The following is a 14,326-nucleotide window of genomic DNA, read 5'->3' on the forward strand; positions in this document are numbered from 1 at the left end:
GGGCCAAACAAAGGGTAATTGTTATTGGGTAAAAGGAGGGTCAAAAAACTTGTTTTTTTTCCGGGGGATTTTTATAATTAAAATTTTAGGGGGGGGGGGGGGTGGGGGGGGGGGGAGGGGGGCAACAGAGCATGACTTGGTAGATCTGATGAACTGAAGCTGCAAACTTTGCTGTTTTACATGTCTATTGTCTATAACTTCCCTTGTCTCCATTTTGTTGTGTTTATCATATTTGGACAATTGACAATAACTTAGACTTGTTTCAACCAACCATCAATGCATGAATTAGCATAAATAGCGTTCATTAGTTGTAAGAATACAACAAAAACTATGTGCTATCATTGTTCATAAAATAGAGATCTTCTAGCATTTTCCTCCAGGGAGACTGTCGATAATTTCAATTGTAACTTGACTCATTTTAAGTGTGATTTTTCAGGAAGACCCGCACTTGTATACATACCGCAGGATATCCTCCAATGATACCAGACGAACTGTCAAAATCAAGTTTATTATCTGCATTGGATGGAGCAAAATTTGCTTATTTTGATGGGAGGTTGCCTGATACTGCTCTAGTTGTTGCCCAAGAGGTTATCATCTATACAATTTACGTGCTACTCTGATGCAAACTATAAGGCCTAGTCATATTTCATAGTTGAAGCTACAATAAGGAAAATAGAAGTTGGAGGCATGCAAAATTTTAAAGAAACATACACTGATTGAATTTAAAGAGGGAGAATTTAGAAAAAATAAATAAAGTTAGAGAGAGCTTTTATGTGCATAATTTTTACTGGTTTTGTGAATGCTGCTAGTAGCTTTTATGTAATTTCCCTTGGTGTCTTTTACCCATTCGTCTTCTTTCTTTTTCTATCCATTTTCTCCTGCTTGTAAAGGGTTGGGGATGAGAAAAGAGAGATTCATCTGAAGGGATGTAAACAAAATCTTATATTTTTTCAGTGCAGGCAGTTAGAAAGAATATACCCATCTTAATAGATGCAGAAAGGCCAAGGGAAGGGTTAGACGATCTCCTAAAATTAGCTGATTATGTTGTATGCTCAGCAAAGTTTCCAGCAGTAAGTGTGTTGTTTTCTCTGAAAGTACTGTCGTAACAAATGTATAATACTAGAGGTTTTCTCATCAACCTTCTTTTCACATTCAGAAATATTAAATTGATTTTAACAATCCACTTTTCTATTCCGTAAATCAATAAATGTATTATTTACTTTGTAAAATATATGCTGTCATATCATCACAAGAATAAAAAAAGGACTACTTGCACATCAGCACGTGTTATTTCAGTTGTCTTATTTCTAAGCTATATTCTTTTTGTGATGGAAAGGGGCCATTGCTTTCCTGATACCAATAGTGCATATCTTTTCTCATCAAAGATAGCTATAACTTTTATTATTTCGCATATTTTTTCCATTTATTTTACTGAAACCTTATTTTTACTCTATTCTGTGGGTTGAATTTATTTTAAGCATCATTAAATACACACATACTTTTTGCTGCTGACAGTCATGGACAAAGGCATCAACTGTTCCACAAGCACTTGTTTCTATGCTTTTAAGGTTGCCCAACATAAAATTTGTGATTGTAACTTTGGGGAAAGATGGTTGTATAATGCTGGAGAGAAGTGTTGATGGTACGTATAGATGATAGTGAGCATATTAGTCACTATGTTTTATTTGTTTTTCATGTAAACAGAGTTTCATTTACTGTGCCTTTCTGGCAGCAGGTCCTTCCACGGAAGAAGTGGATGTAGACAGCTTATTGGAATCATTGGAGATAAAAAGGGATAAGAGTGTATCCATTCCAACCTGCATATCATCAGTAATGTCAGCAAAACCCAAAATTCTTTTTCTTTTGGTATTACTGAAGTCTAACACCAAGCTTTATGCCACTGTGTGGGGTAGGCTACTTAGATCAATTGATGTTGTTGGGCTATATCAAACACCCAGCTTATAGTAAGAGAAATGCTAACAACTCACCTTTTTAAACACACTTATTATTGGCTGAAATTTATTGGAAATCACAAACTTGTGTGGATCTTACTTCTTATTTAATGAGCCTTCACTAATGATTTTTTAGTTTTCAATTAATTGTAACTAATAGTAGAGAGGGTTGCTAGCACTCCTTTTAAGTTTTAGAAAAAGGGATTGTAACTTGAAAAAATTATATGCGTATTTGGGATTTTGTTCTACTTTTTAGTAATATTTTTTTCCCTTTAACACCCAGTCAGTGGCAAAATTGAAGGCAGAGGGGATAGGAACAGTTAGTGGGAAGTTGTATGTTGGAACAGCTGAGAGTATTCCACCATCAGAGCTTGTTGATACCACTGGTGCTGGGGATGCATTTATTGGAGCTGTTATCTATGGTAAATGCAACAGCTTTGCTCTATCTTTTCCTTATGGTCTTTTGAAAGTCCATGATATCAAAATGTGTGATTTGCACAGAAACTTCTACATGTCTTATGCTTCATGATCACCATATTTAACCTCAATATATGGATGAAATCTGTTTTGTGCTTTCTTTCAGCTATTTGTGCCAAGTTTACACCAGAGACAATGCTATCCTTTGCTGCTAATGTGGTATGTGGTTTTGAATTCAAGTATCATTACACACACACACACACACACACAAATATAATGTGACATGTGGCATGCCTTATTTTGTACTTCAGTTAGGAAAATGCAAATGTATTGAATATTTTGAATTGAAGCTTATTTTTATAATTGGATTAAATAATTTTTTTTGTCTGAAAATCAATCCAAATGAAACCCTTAGCATTGAGGGAATGGATTAGGTACAAGAGCTTATGCATTTGAATGTCATTTCAGGCAGGTGCCAAGTGCAGGGATCTAGGAGCACGAAGTGGTCTTCCTTACCGTGCAGATCCACGCATAGCATCCTTTGTATTGGAGAAATTGAGTAGTTCAGCTTAACATAGTAATATTAGACGGCTGAATCCTGTTCTTCTTTAGTATATTTGACTGAGTTGTTGTTCAGTGGAGTTAATGATTTTTGAACTTTAAATTCTTTTGGCTTTTATACATTTGATTTATCACAGTTGAAGTGAGGGAGGGAATGGATATTATCTGCCTTTTGTTGTTTCTTTACTTTAAGTTGTTGATTACCATGAAATCATGAGTGTTGTATTTCGGTGATATGGGAGAAGATCAAAGTTTAAATAAAAAAACAAAAAAATTTTAAAAGGCTGTTACCAGCAACTTTATTTGATGAGTGAAAAAATTAGAAAGGTAGAAAATTTTATAAGGTGGAAATTGAAGTTCATTCCACCTTTATACAGTATGTAAATAATTATACTCAAACATATTTAACGTATGCCAGAAAGTGTGACAAAGATTAACAAATAATAATAATAACACTAAACCTTAATATTTAACTATTTATAAGAATAATATATAAATTAAATATTACAAATTAAAGAATAATATAATTAAAAAATCAGAAAATAAATTATGTAAGTATATAGCTTGGACTTAAGCCTTTTCTTTAATTGTAATAGAAATTAAAATCATATATACATTAGTTGATTTTAATTAATTAAAAAGAGTTTGGTTAAAAATAATTTTAAATAAGCAGCACGCTTATAATTAGCATAAAATAAAGAGAACCATCAAATCAAATGAATAAATTAGCAAGAAGAACCTACAGCTTTCTAGCTTCTTTTTTTACACTTTCTTTTCATCATTATGACATTTCTATCACTTTTTACATTCAAGATTTAAAAAAATAGTTTTAAAACTAGTTTTGATATTAAACCAAAACCAGTTTTAACTGGATTTAGCCTCTCCAAGCTTTCTCCCAAGTAATAATGTAATAAGCAAATCTAATGGAAATTTCTATTGTCATCATATACATCATCATAAAATGGATATTCAATATATAAATTGAGAAGAAAAAGTTCATATAATCCGATGGCAATTTTCTTTCATTAATAGTAATATCTTTAGGAAGTTTTAGTTACAATGATCTTATGGTGCAATAACGTAACACATATTCGAATATCACATTTGAAGTCCACCACCAAGAGCTACTTCTTAAATAACAACAATAGTTGGAACATGAACAAATAGACAAAATATCATCACAAATATTGTTGTTGTTTTTAATGGCTACAATTTACAGGCTTTCACAGTTATTCACTTTATAATCTGTGATTTCCATTAAATAGCAAGTATGACTATATTAAATCACTGAAGCAAATTTTGTACAATTTTACATTAAAGTATTAGTGAAACATCCTTTATAGTCATCTCTAAGTCTTCTCAACAGTTGACTTCTCTTATTTAGGGATGGTTAACTTACAAGCATAGAAATTATTAGGTATGTCTGGTTAATTTCAAACTGTCAAAATTTGATTTCTTCCTCCCCTGAGGTAGAGTGAACTTAATGACTGAAACTATAAACACAAAAGCAGCAAAGATCCTAAAAGAGTGCAGTAAGGTTACTTAATCTCTCCATATATCAGAGGTGGAAACAAGTCACAAGTAGAATTGCAAAGAGAAGTCATAAAACTTGTCCCACTAGGATTGTTTATATAGATTATTTTGTTTCCTACGGTGTGTTTGGATTTTCATCCACAACTCAAACGTGAATCATAGAAGCAACTTTTTATTGCTTTTGATACATATTGACATGAAAAATCGATAAAAACACATCACGGATGTTAATCCAAACACGCATCTAGACTTCTTCAATTTATTCTCAATAATGGTCTTGTCCCCTCGGTCAGTATTATTAGTTTTTCTTTCAATTCATTCCTCAAATGTTCAATCTCCGGATTGTTTCCTAATGAAATTATATGAAGCCTTCTAACATTATTATCCAATCTTTTAAAATGACATTTTTTTCGGTTACCGTTTTATAAAATCAATGTAACAAAATTTTGAAGCATGCCTCACTTAACTCATCCATGTATTTCCATGCGAAGACAAACAAAAAGTGGCTACTAATAATTCGAACGAAATGATCGAAAATGCATTTAATAAATTCACTGTTTCAAAAATTAGAACAAATTGTGCAACAAATTGACAGTATTAGCCATTAGGCCTTCTTCTTTTTGGATTTGAGCATCACGAATCCAATAAATATGCACAAGAGGCAAAGAAGTGCCACACCAGCTGAAACTGGTATCAGTATGGCATACTCTTGGGGTAAGAAGTACTTGTGCACAAAGTGATCATCATCCACAAATGGCTGAAATACCACAAGATCAATAAATGTAATTAGCAAGTTAAAAGTGGAAAACCACAATTCATTTAAAAATACTGGGAAAGTTACTAACCAGGATGATAACCCAGAAAGTATAATAGGTAAATATTGATAAGCTGATAAAGGATAACAGAAATCCAACAGCTCTGTCTGCTAATTCCATTTTGATGCTTAATGCTTATGTTCTCACTTCCTGTTGACAATTAAAGACACAAAATGATTGCTCCCATTCACAATAATATTAGATAGTATAAACAAACATCAACAGTAATCCACAAACTCAATAGTAACCATCAACAACATAACGTTAGTGCTTTGCACAAATAAATGCTTCAGTCTCTACAACAAGTTAGAAGGAATTCAAACCTTATAATTGAATTCTGTGGTGTCTTTCACTGTTTTACACACCAAATTGAGAAGCCAGTGGGTACAAGATAAGTTTGGAAAGGAAAAGAATTTCAGATTCACCAAATTTGATATAACATGCTAGTCAAGAGTCAAGACCTTACAATTAAATTGGACTTTATCTCACGAATTGTTTGGATGGAAAAAAATAATGTAGAAAGTGATGATTTTGGAGCAAAAAATCACTCAAGACTTCTGACAGCAAACGATTGGATTAAAAAGATTAAAATTTTATCCATGATGAAAATTTAAAAAATAGTTTACAATCACAAGGGCCATGTTATGCATATCTGCATCACAAGGTGCTCACATATTGCATCTCTGAAATTCAGAACCAAATAGATCATGACAAGAACTCTAATACAAGTAAATAATAGTGACAACTGACAACTACCCTTTCAAAATCTGGCAATCTCACAGAAGCTAACACTGATCCAGTGATCCTATATAAAATCGAGCAATCAGATTTCAGCCCTAGAATATAACTATAAGGTCAATTAAAATGCAATCAAGTGTAAACATGAATTAATTATCAAATTAAACATTTAACGCTAGAATCAGACAGTGTCTGTCATCCAATCTCACTTTTTCAGACCCTGTCTGTCCAACTCTGCAAACAATAAGATCCTTGAGGCCCAAATTTTGACTTGCTGAACACTGGAGGCTCTCAAATTCACATCACAAACCACCAAATACTTTCCCTTAACAAGGAATTCTTGTCAGTGGGAATAATCAAATATTTTAGAACAAGAAATATGTGTAATAAGGCGGATCTTACCCTTAGATTTGCTTAACATAAATTCTGAACATGCAATTGAACCCTTAGATTTCATTAATATAACCCATTGCACAGTTGGGGAAGGGAAGGGGCGACAAACTCACCTTCGTCGCCGGCGTCGCACAATGGGGGCGGGAACTGAGGGGGTCTCAATTTGCGCCGCACAATTAGGGAAGGGCTTTGCTGCAGCGGGGTTTGAGGCTCACTCCGGCAGGGAAGGGCGCAGCTGCGGTGGCGCCGCCAGGGAAGGGGGTGCTAGGGTTGGGGCAACAGGGGGGAACGAATGAGGTTGGGGTGCTAGGGTTACCAGTCATAACCCATGAAGGACAATTTTGTCCAATTAGTAAATATCAAGAGGTGCAGGAAGCAAACAGGCGGTGCTGGAAGTAAAAGACTAGAATCAAGTGGACAATTTGACCCAAAATTGCCATTTATTTCCTAGCCTCTGATTTCTTGAAAGTTGATTCGGGAATGTAAATTTATGATACAAGGAATATAGTAGAAATGCAAGATACAATAAAAAGATAAAATAACTTTGGGTGATATAAAAAATAAAATAATGATTTTTTAAATAGCAAGAGATGAATGTGACCAAGAAGGTAAATTGCAAATGGGTGATATAAAAAATAAAATCAATGTTGATTATACTGATCAAAACATGATATATGAAAATTATGACAAAGTCCTTGTGTTACATACTGAAAATCGTGCACTTGTTTGTTGCGGACACGTCAATGTCCTTTGAGAATTGAGATGATGCAAATCTAAATGGATAATGACTTGTGAAAGTTTATTTTATCACCAAGTAGAACTCCAACAACTATAGTCTAAAGACCAAACCCAATTTTTCTCTAATTAATTATTAAGTATTGGTTTGGAAACTTCTTCTTCTTCTTTTTTTTCCTGCACACTTGAAAACCAATTCGTTTTCATTGATTTGCTCTTTTCACATTTGGATTCTGGCGTGCTGTATTTGTTCACGTGGTAGATCATGTCAAATGAGTTGTGCTTCGTATATAAACTAGGCATCTCGTTAGGTGTTAAAAAAAGTAAATATATTACAGAAAAAAAATTATATACCGTATAAAAAAATTTATATTATTATTTAATCACATCCAATCATATATAATGAGATTATTAAATTTTATAATTATTATTTTAAAAACCATATCAATAATAATTTATAATTAAATAATAATATAAAATTATTTTAAATCGTGGTAGATGAAAGTTAAACTTTATGTTATATATGTAATAGAAGGGTATTTGTTTCAAGTTCACACTTATACATGAGACATTATTTATGAACTATTTGCACATAGTTTGCAATTTGTGTGTAAGATTTAACAAAATCGTTAGTCTTACCGTATGTATATTTTTTAATTTCTTTTATAATACACCATGTATTCTTTCCCCAATATAACTTTGTTTCTATATGCAGTTATATATGCACGATCTATGTGAAATGCTGCATCAAAACACAACACAATCTGAATAAAAACTTACATTTAAAGATTAAGTTACACCTTTCCTTTGGTATATATTTGTTTACAATGTTAGTTTATATAGCTAATTAAAGATTTACACCTTTCGTTTCTTATATTTATTTAAAGTCTCGGTTTTATGCATAAAATATATATAAAAAAAAAGTCTCAGTTTATGTTGGCTTTTATTTTTTTTCTCAATCTTATTTTCAACGTATCTTAGAATTTTACGTTTATCCTTTATGTTAATATCATTAGGGAAGAATATTTTTTATCCTTATATTTAAGTCAAAATATTATTTTTCCTTATATTTTTTGTCAAATTTAATTATTATCTCTTTACTTTTAAATTGATAAATTTAGTTATTCGACTTAGAAAATTTGTAAGTTTAATGTCTCTTCTAAATTTATGACACTCAAAAGTTTTCACTAAATATAAAGTTTAACATTAAGATGGATTAAATTACGTATTTTTAGAAGTTGAAAAAATAAATTAATTAATTTAAAAATATTAGGACCAAATCAAATTTAACTAAAAATATAAGGATTAAAAGCATATATATATATATATATATATATATATATATATATATATATATATATATATATATATATATATAGCAATATATAAAAATAGTTTTTTAAAGCTTAATCTTTAATCCCTTTTACATTTTTTTGTATTTCTCTCTACTCAATAAATAAAAATGTTTTTTTTATATTTTTTGTTAACACAATCCATTTTATAATTGATTAACTCAAGCTTTAATTCTTTATTCAAACATACGCTAGATTTACTTTAGGTTAAAGAGGATGATGAGGATGTTGGTCTAATAAGGAGGTAGAGTGAGAGTATGTACAAACACACTTTAATGTCTATTCTAACATCTAACTCAATATGCACAATAACAAAGTGATAATTGTATATGGGAGAGAAAGGTCTATTTGTTGATAGTAATAACCTTAGTTGTAACCCTTTGAATGTGTGTGAGTCACGACTATGTCAACGTAACAACGTAATAATCTGAAATTCTGAATAACATGTTAATGTGGTAATCTAAATTCTGGTTTTATTTGTTTATTCTTTGTGTTTGTTAATATAAATTAGTTTATTGTTGATTTTTGTATTTAAGTTTTTTCTATTTTTTATTTTTTAAAATTAGGTAAGCCTATCACTTGGTAAATTAACCCACTCACCAAATCTATAATAGACCGACTCAAATTATATATTTTTTATCCACTAAAAAAAGTGAACCAAATTAAATTAACTTAATTTTAAACGATTCATAAAATATCAATTTGAATAAATCAAGGATTACAACAATTTAAGAACATCTTTAATTAGGATTTTTGAGTTCAAGAACTCATGTTCATCAAATTTGTTACTATTTTTGTTCAGGAGTTCTTCATGGTGGAGGTTGAATTATAGAAAAAGAACTCCTAATAATTCATCATTTTTTTTCAAAAAATAATTTTTTTTAATATTTCTCTCCCTAGCTATTTTTTATGTGTAAGTAAAATTGAATAACTCAAATTAGATTCTACCATTAAAATAAAAAATAACAAAAAAATTTCTTTTAAAATAAATTATTTCACTAAATATACTCTTACTTTAACACCTCTTAAGAACATACTAGTATGTTCTACCAAATATTTTTTTTAAAGCAAAGTAAAGACTAAATGTTACTCCTATATTATTGGACTTATTCGAAATAAACCTCCCACGGAAATTATTTTTTGAACATACCTACATTTTAGCCCATTAATTGCAGAACTTGGAACTTGTTTTTAAAAACATTCATGGCCTGTTGACTGCATTCAATATACTCTTATAAACATTCATTATTATGAAAAATATTAGTTGACAACTAATTTTGGATAAGTATTATCATAAGTGTACTATCGTCCTAAGAAAATGCCAAGCGTCTTAAAAGTAACGAATTTATCTTTTTCATATACCATGAAAGGTAGAATGCACATTACTTAAATGACATAGATTATTGTTATCTATTTTTTGAATTATATTTTTAATGTTATGATAACCAATATAATACTTGTATTAAATAAAGTTTTAGTCCTCCAAATAAATATTGATCCATGTTGATTTTAACTTTTCAAAATTTTCAAAAAAATACGTAAAATAAATTTCAACAAAAGTTTCATTACATTTAGTTTTTGAAATTTTCAAAATTATCTTTTTAGGTTATTTATTTAACTCTGTTACCTTTTTTTTTTTACTAAATAAAAGTTGTATCTAGTTATTATTGTCGACAATGTGTTTTAGACTCAACCAATTAAATTTAGCTCAAGTATTTAAACATGATATATGAGTGTTGTAAATTTCTTGGTATTGTATTTAATTCATACACATAAAAAATGTGTTTGAGACTCAAATGATGAATGTATTTATTAATGTTTATTGGATAATGACTTGTGTGAATTAATAAATTTAAAATATGTTCTAATATCATCTTAGAATATGAGTTTGAATTTAACTTAATCTTCCAAAAATTAATTTAAAGAATAAAGATTATCTCTCTCATTTATATATTTTATCTTAATCTTATCTTTCAAAAAAAAAAATATAACTTCATATTTTCTCAACACATAAACTTATAATAAAAAAATGAACGGAGTTAATAAAGGGACGTGTAAAATTTCAGAGATCAAATACAATAAAATGAACTTTAGAGATTAAATATGAATCAATATTTGGAGAACCTACATCATCTTTAATTCCTAATATTTTAAGAAAGATATATTTTTGTTGAATTACAATTTTTGGTGAATATTTTAATGTTTGTGAAGTTAAAATCTCTCTTGGCACATGCTCACACCCACTATATTGTTCCTAATCCTATTACAAACACCCTCATAGATCCAAACGGAACATATAAGAATGTTTCTCACAAATTATAATTTCTAGTACCATATATCAACTGCATATATAAAAATGCAACTTGAACCATGTCTTTCTTCTGGGCTTTTACATTTTGTAACTGGTAGGGTAGGGTGTGTGGACCGTTATGAGACCCAAATTAGAAAAATGACCTAATGGCCTCCGTATATCAAGGCGGTGACCTCACGCCATCGTTTTGGCAAAGCTTGTGTCCCAAAAAAGGTACACTTCATTCCGATAATCACTCATCACATTCATAGGGCAAAAGCGCATTTCCATTATTTTCCATACCCTACCACGAAATCCTCAATTTTTTTTTGTTTTGTTTTGATCTTTACTTGTTTTAAATAATTTTCTGTTCTATCTAATAAAATTCTGAGTTATCAACCGATTGGCGGGAAATTGTTTCAATTAATTTAAGTTTTTGAGTTTTTTTTTGTTTGCAAATTTAAGCTTCTATCTCAATCCTCACTTGTCACTAGTCATTGCTAAGCCGACCTTAATCGATTATTGGTAATTTTAAGTTTGATTTTTAAATATATAAATTTGTTAAATAGTTGAAAAAAATTTGTTAATCATAATAGCATTACACATTTTGAATAGGACTAGAGGAAATACCTACGTTTTCTAAAATATTAATGGTATGTTTCAATGAAAGGAAAGAAAAAAAACATGAATATCAATGCATTTTCTATTTTTGGTTGAAAAGAAAAAGAAGAGAAAAAATTACTTGAGAAAAAAAAATTCTCAATTAAATTTTTTTAATTTTTTTCCTAGAAGGTAAAATTATGAAATAACTCATACAAAGATACTTTCAAGTTTAAAGTCTGTCAGAACTTAACTTTGAAATTCAATACAATTAAAAAAATAAAAAAATTCAATACAGTTTGGATGCAGATCTTGAAACCGTGTATAACGAGCTGTCCCGTGTGGAACTTTTTCATTTCTGCTTTTTAATTTTTTTTCTATGGGTCCCATTTAATGGGTGTGGGCCCACTCAGACACCTAAAGAGTTTAGAACAATTTTACGGAATATACTTCTTTGAACGTGGCCTATTGTGATTGGGTTGTCTCTTTATTTTTTTAGTACGCTTTTATTATTACCGTTTTCTTTTGTTTAAGCATTAATATAATCAATCCACCAATTAGTCACATAATTGTTTATTTAAATTAATTACACATGGTTTTCCTCAATACCCTCATAGTTCCTTCGAATTACCATTATGCCATGCTCACATAAGTTTCTTAACAATGAATTTGATAAAGACGACAGAAATAATATTGAAAATATTTTTTTTGTATTTTTTTAGACTCATATATTTTACACTTTATTTTAATTAAAAAAAATCTTTTATTTTTATCATCTAAATCAGGAGTTCATCGAATGAAGTAAGATAAGATCTTGCATTTGTTTGAATCTCTGCCCGGATGAGGATAAATATTTTTTGAGCTTGAATATTTTTCTTGTCTTAGACTGAAACATCATTTCTTCTCCCTTTTTTTTTTTAATAAAGAAAAAGCAAGACTCAAACGATTTTTTGTTTTAAATGTTAGTTATGATTTGATGATTGCATGCACGTAGATTAAAATAATGACTCGTTCGACACACGTTCACAACTACTCTCTACCCTCTCCAGCAGAAATGTAGTTATACACAGGTATCCAAATGAGATAAACTTAGTATTTAACGTGTGAGCTTAATCTGTTAAAAGAAAAGATCGTTTAACTTTGATTTATTTGTTTAAATAAGAACAAATTTAAAATTTGAACTTAGTTTGGTTAAAAAAATTGATCCTAGTTTAGTAGTTTGTTTAAGGCTTGATGTACGTAATTGTTTAAGGCTTTGTTTAAGAATTCAATTGAAACAAATCTTTGTTTGCTTTCGTGTCTTTTACGTGATTTGATACATAAACTGGTGAAGAAATGGATTTGACCATACCCAAATATGATATAATCGAACTACACATTATTTTAATTTTTAGTTTACAGTTTTATTTTAATTTTGTTCTGATACTAAACATTATTTTTAATATTCATCTGTCGAAAAAACAGAACAAAATTACAAGCACTAAAAATATTTAAAATATCTGGGCTAATAATTAAAATTGAAGTAAACTATAAATATTAAAAATATGTTTTAACATTTTTTTCCTTTTCCTTTATATAAACAAAAATGTCTATTTTATTTGGTTTTTATATTAAATTTCTATCATAACTCTTAAATACTCACATGTTTTAATAATTATATAATACTGTTTTGTTTGTAACTTTATGCCAGTTTTGCTTTACACCTCCTTATACTCCTACTATAATGTCAAATCATTTGAAAAAAAAAATTGGAGAAACAAAAAAGAAAAACAAGTTATTTTAAAATGAATATTAAAGAAAGTATAATAAAAGTTATGTATAAAAACACAAATTCTGTATATATATTAAGATAATGTTTGACTTTTTTTTAGAATTAATCGGATCAAATAAAAATTTAAGAAAAGAAGCATAAATTTTTTTTGTGTTATTCTTTCTATAGTGTTCAATTTTCTTTTACATCTAACATATTTTAAAAAAATCAAACTTTACCTTCTTTACTTCTTCTTATTCATTCCTTCCTTTTTCCTTTTCTTCTTACATTATTCACTTGTATTAGTTATTGGTTGAGCTCCTCCTTCTGTTGTGATTATTTTTGTTGGGGTGCATTGTCGCGGAAGTTGGTTACCTACTGTATTGAATTCATGATTATCATCATGTGGGTGTTACAGTGACAATGACAAATGAGGTTAGTTTTTTATATCTGTGAATGATCTGTATGTGTCATACAGATTGATAATTCATATACGGATTAGTAATCCGTAAGAAACATACGAATTTATAATCTATATGGTTCATATGGATTGTCAATCCGTATAAATTAAAAAAAAATTAAAAAAATGCATTTTCAATAAATTTAGTTATTTATTAATATATTTGTATAAATATTATTACATTAAATAGTTTATTCAAGTGTATAAAAAATGAAAATCTAGATATAAATTATTATATATGCTTATCAATTTTAATGTAATATATTAAAATATGTAGTAAAAAAAATAATAAAATTGTGTCACAGTATATGTTAAAAAAAACATATTTATTGATATATCTACATAAATGTTTTTGTTTAGTGTAGAAGATTTTAAAATAAATTTCAACATCAAAGTTTTTAAAAATAAATAGATTTATTTATAAATAATTAGAATCAATTAAAAGTAATAACAATTCAAATATTTTATTAAGAGATAAATTATTGTTATATGTATATAGAGGTATGAATTATTATATGTCAATCAGTATATGCTACACGCATGGAATTTCATTAGTTGTTGTTAGTTTGTTAATGATTTTTTTTAATGTTTTGGTAAGATGAACAAAAATCAATGGATATATAAGAGCATTATGTTAGAAGAATTAATATGAATGAAGACAATGGAGAGAAACCTAACGTGTTTGAAAATATTGATTGTCGTGATGCTTTCAATATTTCTTAGGTATTTA

At 29.1% G+C, this 14,326-nt stretch overlaps 2 protein-coding genes across 8 annotated transcripts in view; one reads left to right on the forward strand and one right to left on the reverse strand.

The window, feature by feature from the left end:
* The window catches only part of LOC100802550 (ketohexokinase), a 5,485-nt gene extending 2,369 nt beyond the window's left edge, over positions 1-3,116 (forward strand). For 2 of the 4 annotated variants that reach the window (XM_006588648.4, XM_006588647.4), the window contains 7 exons: positions 437-587; positions 960-1,070; positions 1,516-1,642; positions 1,733-1,830; positions 2,236-2,374; positions 2,536-2,588; positions 2,838-3,116. In XM_006588648.4, coding sequence (XP_006588711.1) covers positions 437-587; positions 960-1,070; positions 1,516-1,642; positions 1,733-1,830; positions 2,236-2,374; positions 2,536-2,588; positions 2,838-2,942 — 784 coding nt within the window. In that variant the 3' untranslated portion in view covers positions 2,943-3,116. The remainder of the gene's footprint in view (positions 1-436; positions 588-959; positions 1,071-1,515; positions 1,643-1,732; positions 1,831-2,235; positions 2,375-2,535; positions 2,589-2,837) is intronic. The other 2 variants (XM_041006313.1, XM_003537084.5) reach the window with 1 other exon arrangement.
* A 1,863-nt stretch (positions 3,117-4,979) lies between these two features.
* On the reverse strand, positions 4,980-6,815 carry LOC100527352 (dolichol-phosphate mannose synthase subunit 2). Of its 4 annotated transcripts, none has more exons than XM_041006314.1 (4): positions 6,523-6,752; positions 6,035-6,083; positions 5,309-5,428; positions 4,980-5,220 (listed from the first exon to the last, which is right to left on the reverse strand). In XM_041006314.1, exons 3-4 carry the CDS (start codon positions 5,396-5,398, stop codon positions 5,068-5,070), a joined length of 243 nt encoding a protein of 80 aa, XP_040862248.1. In that variant the 5' UTR covers positions 5,399-5,428; positions 6,035-6,083; positions 6,523-6,752; the 3' UTR covers positions 4,980-5,067. The 4 variants fall into 4 exon arrangements, with proteins under 4 accessions (XP_040862248.1, XP_006588713.1, XP_003537134.1 ...); XM_006588650.4 differs by lacking the exon at positions 6,035-6,083 and adding an exon at positions 6,226-6,341 and having other exon boundaries at positions 6,523-6,751; XM_003537086.5 differs by lacking the exon at positions 6,035-6,083 and having other exon boundaries at positions 6,523-6,815.
* Between the last annotated feature and the right edge of the window lie 7,511 nt (positions 6,816-14,326).

This window comes from Glycine max, chromosome 10, assembly GCF_000004515.6.
Source record: "Glycine max cultivar Williams 82 chromosome 10, Glycine_max_v4.0, whole genome shotgun sequence".
Taxonomy (NCBI): Eukaryota; Viridiplantae; Streptophyta; class Magnoliopsida; order Fabales; family Fabaceae; genus Glycine; species Glycine max.

Excerpts from the sequence above, each read along its gene's own strand:
- LOC100527352 (XM_003537086.5), bottom strand. The coding sequence starts at position 5,398 with ATGGAATTAGCAGACAGAGCTGTTGGATTTCTGTTATCCTTTATCAGC. Across the intron at positions 5,221-5,308 it reads CTTTCTGGGTTATCATCCTG|CCATTTGTGGATGATGATCA; the intron begins GTTAGTAACTTT and ends GTGGTATTTCAG.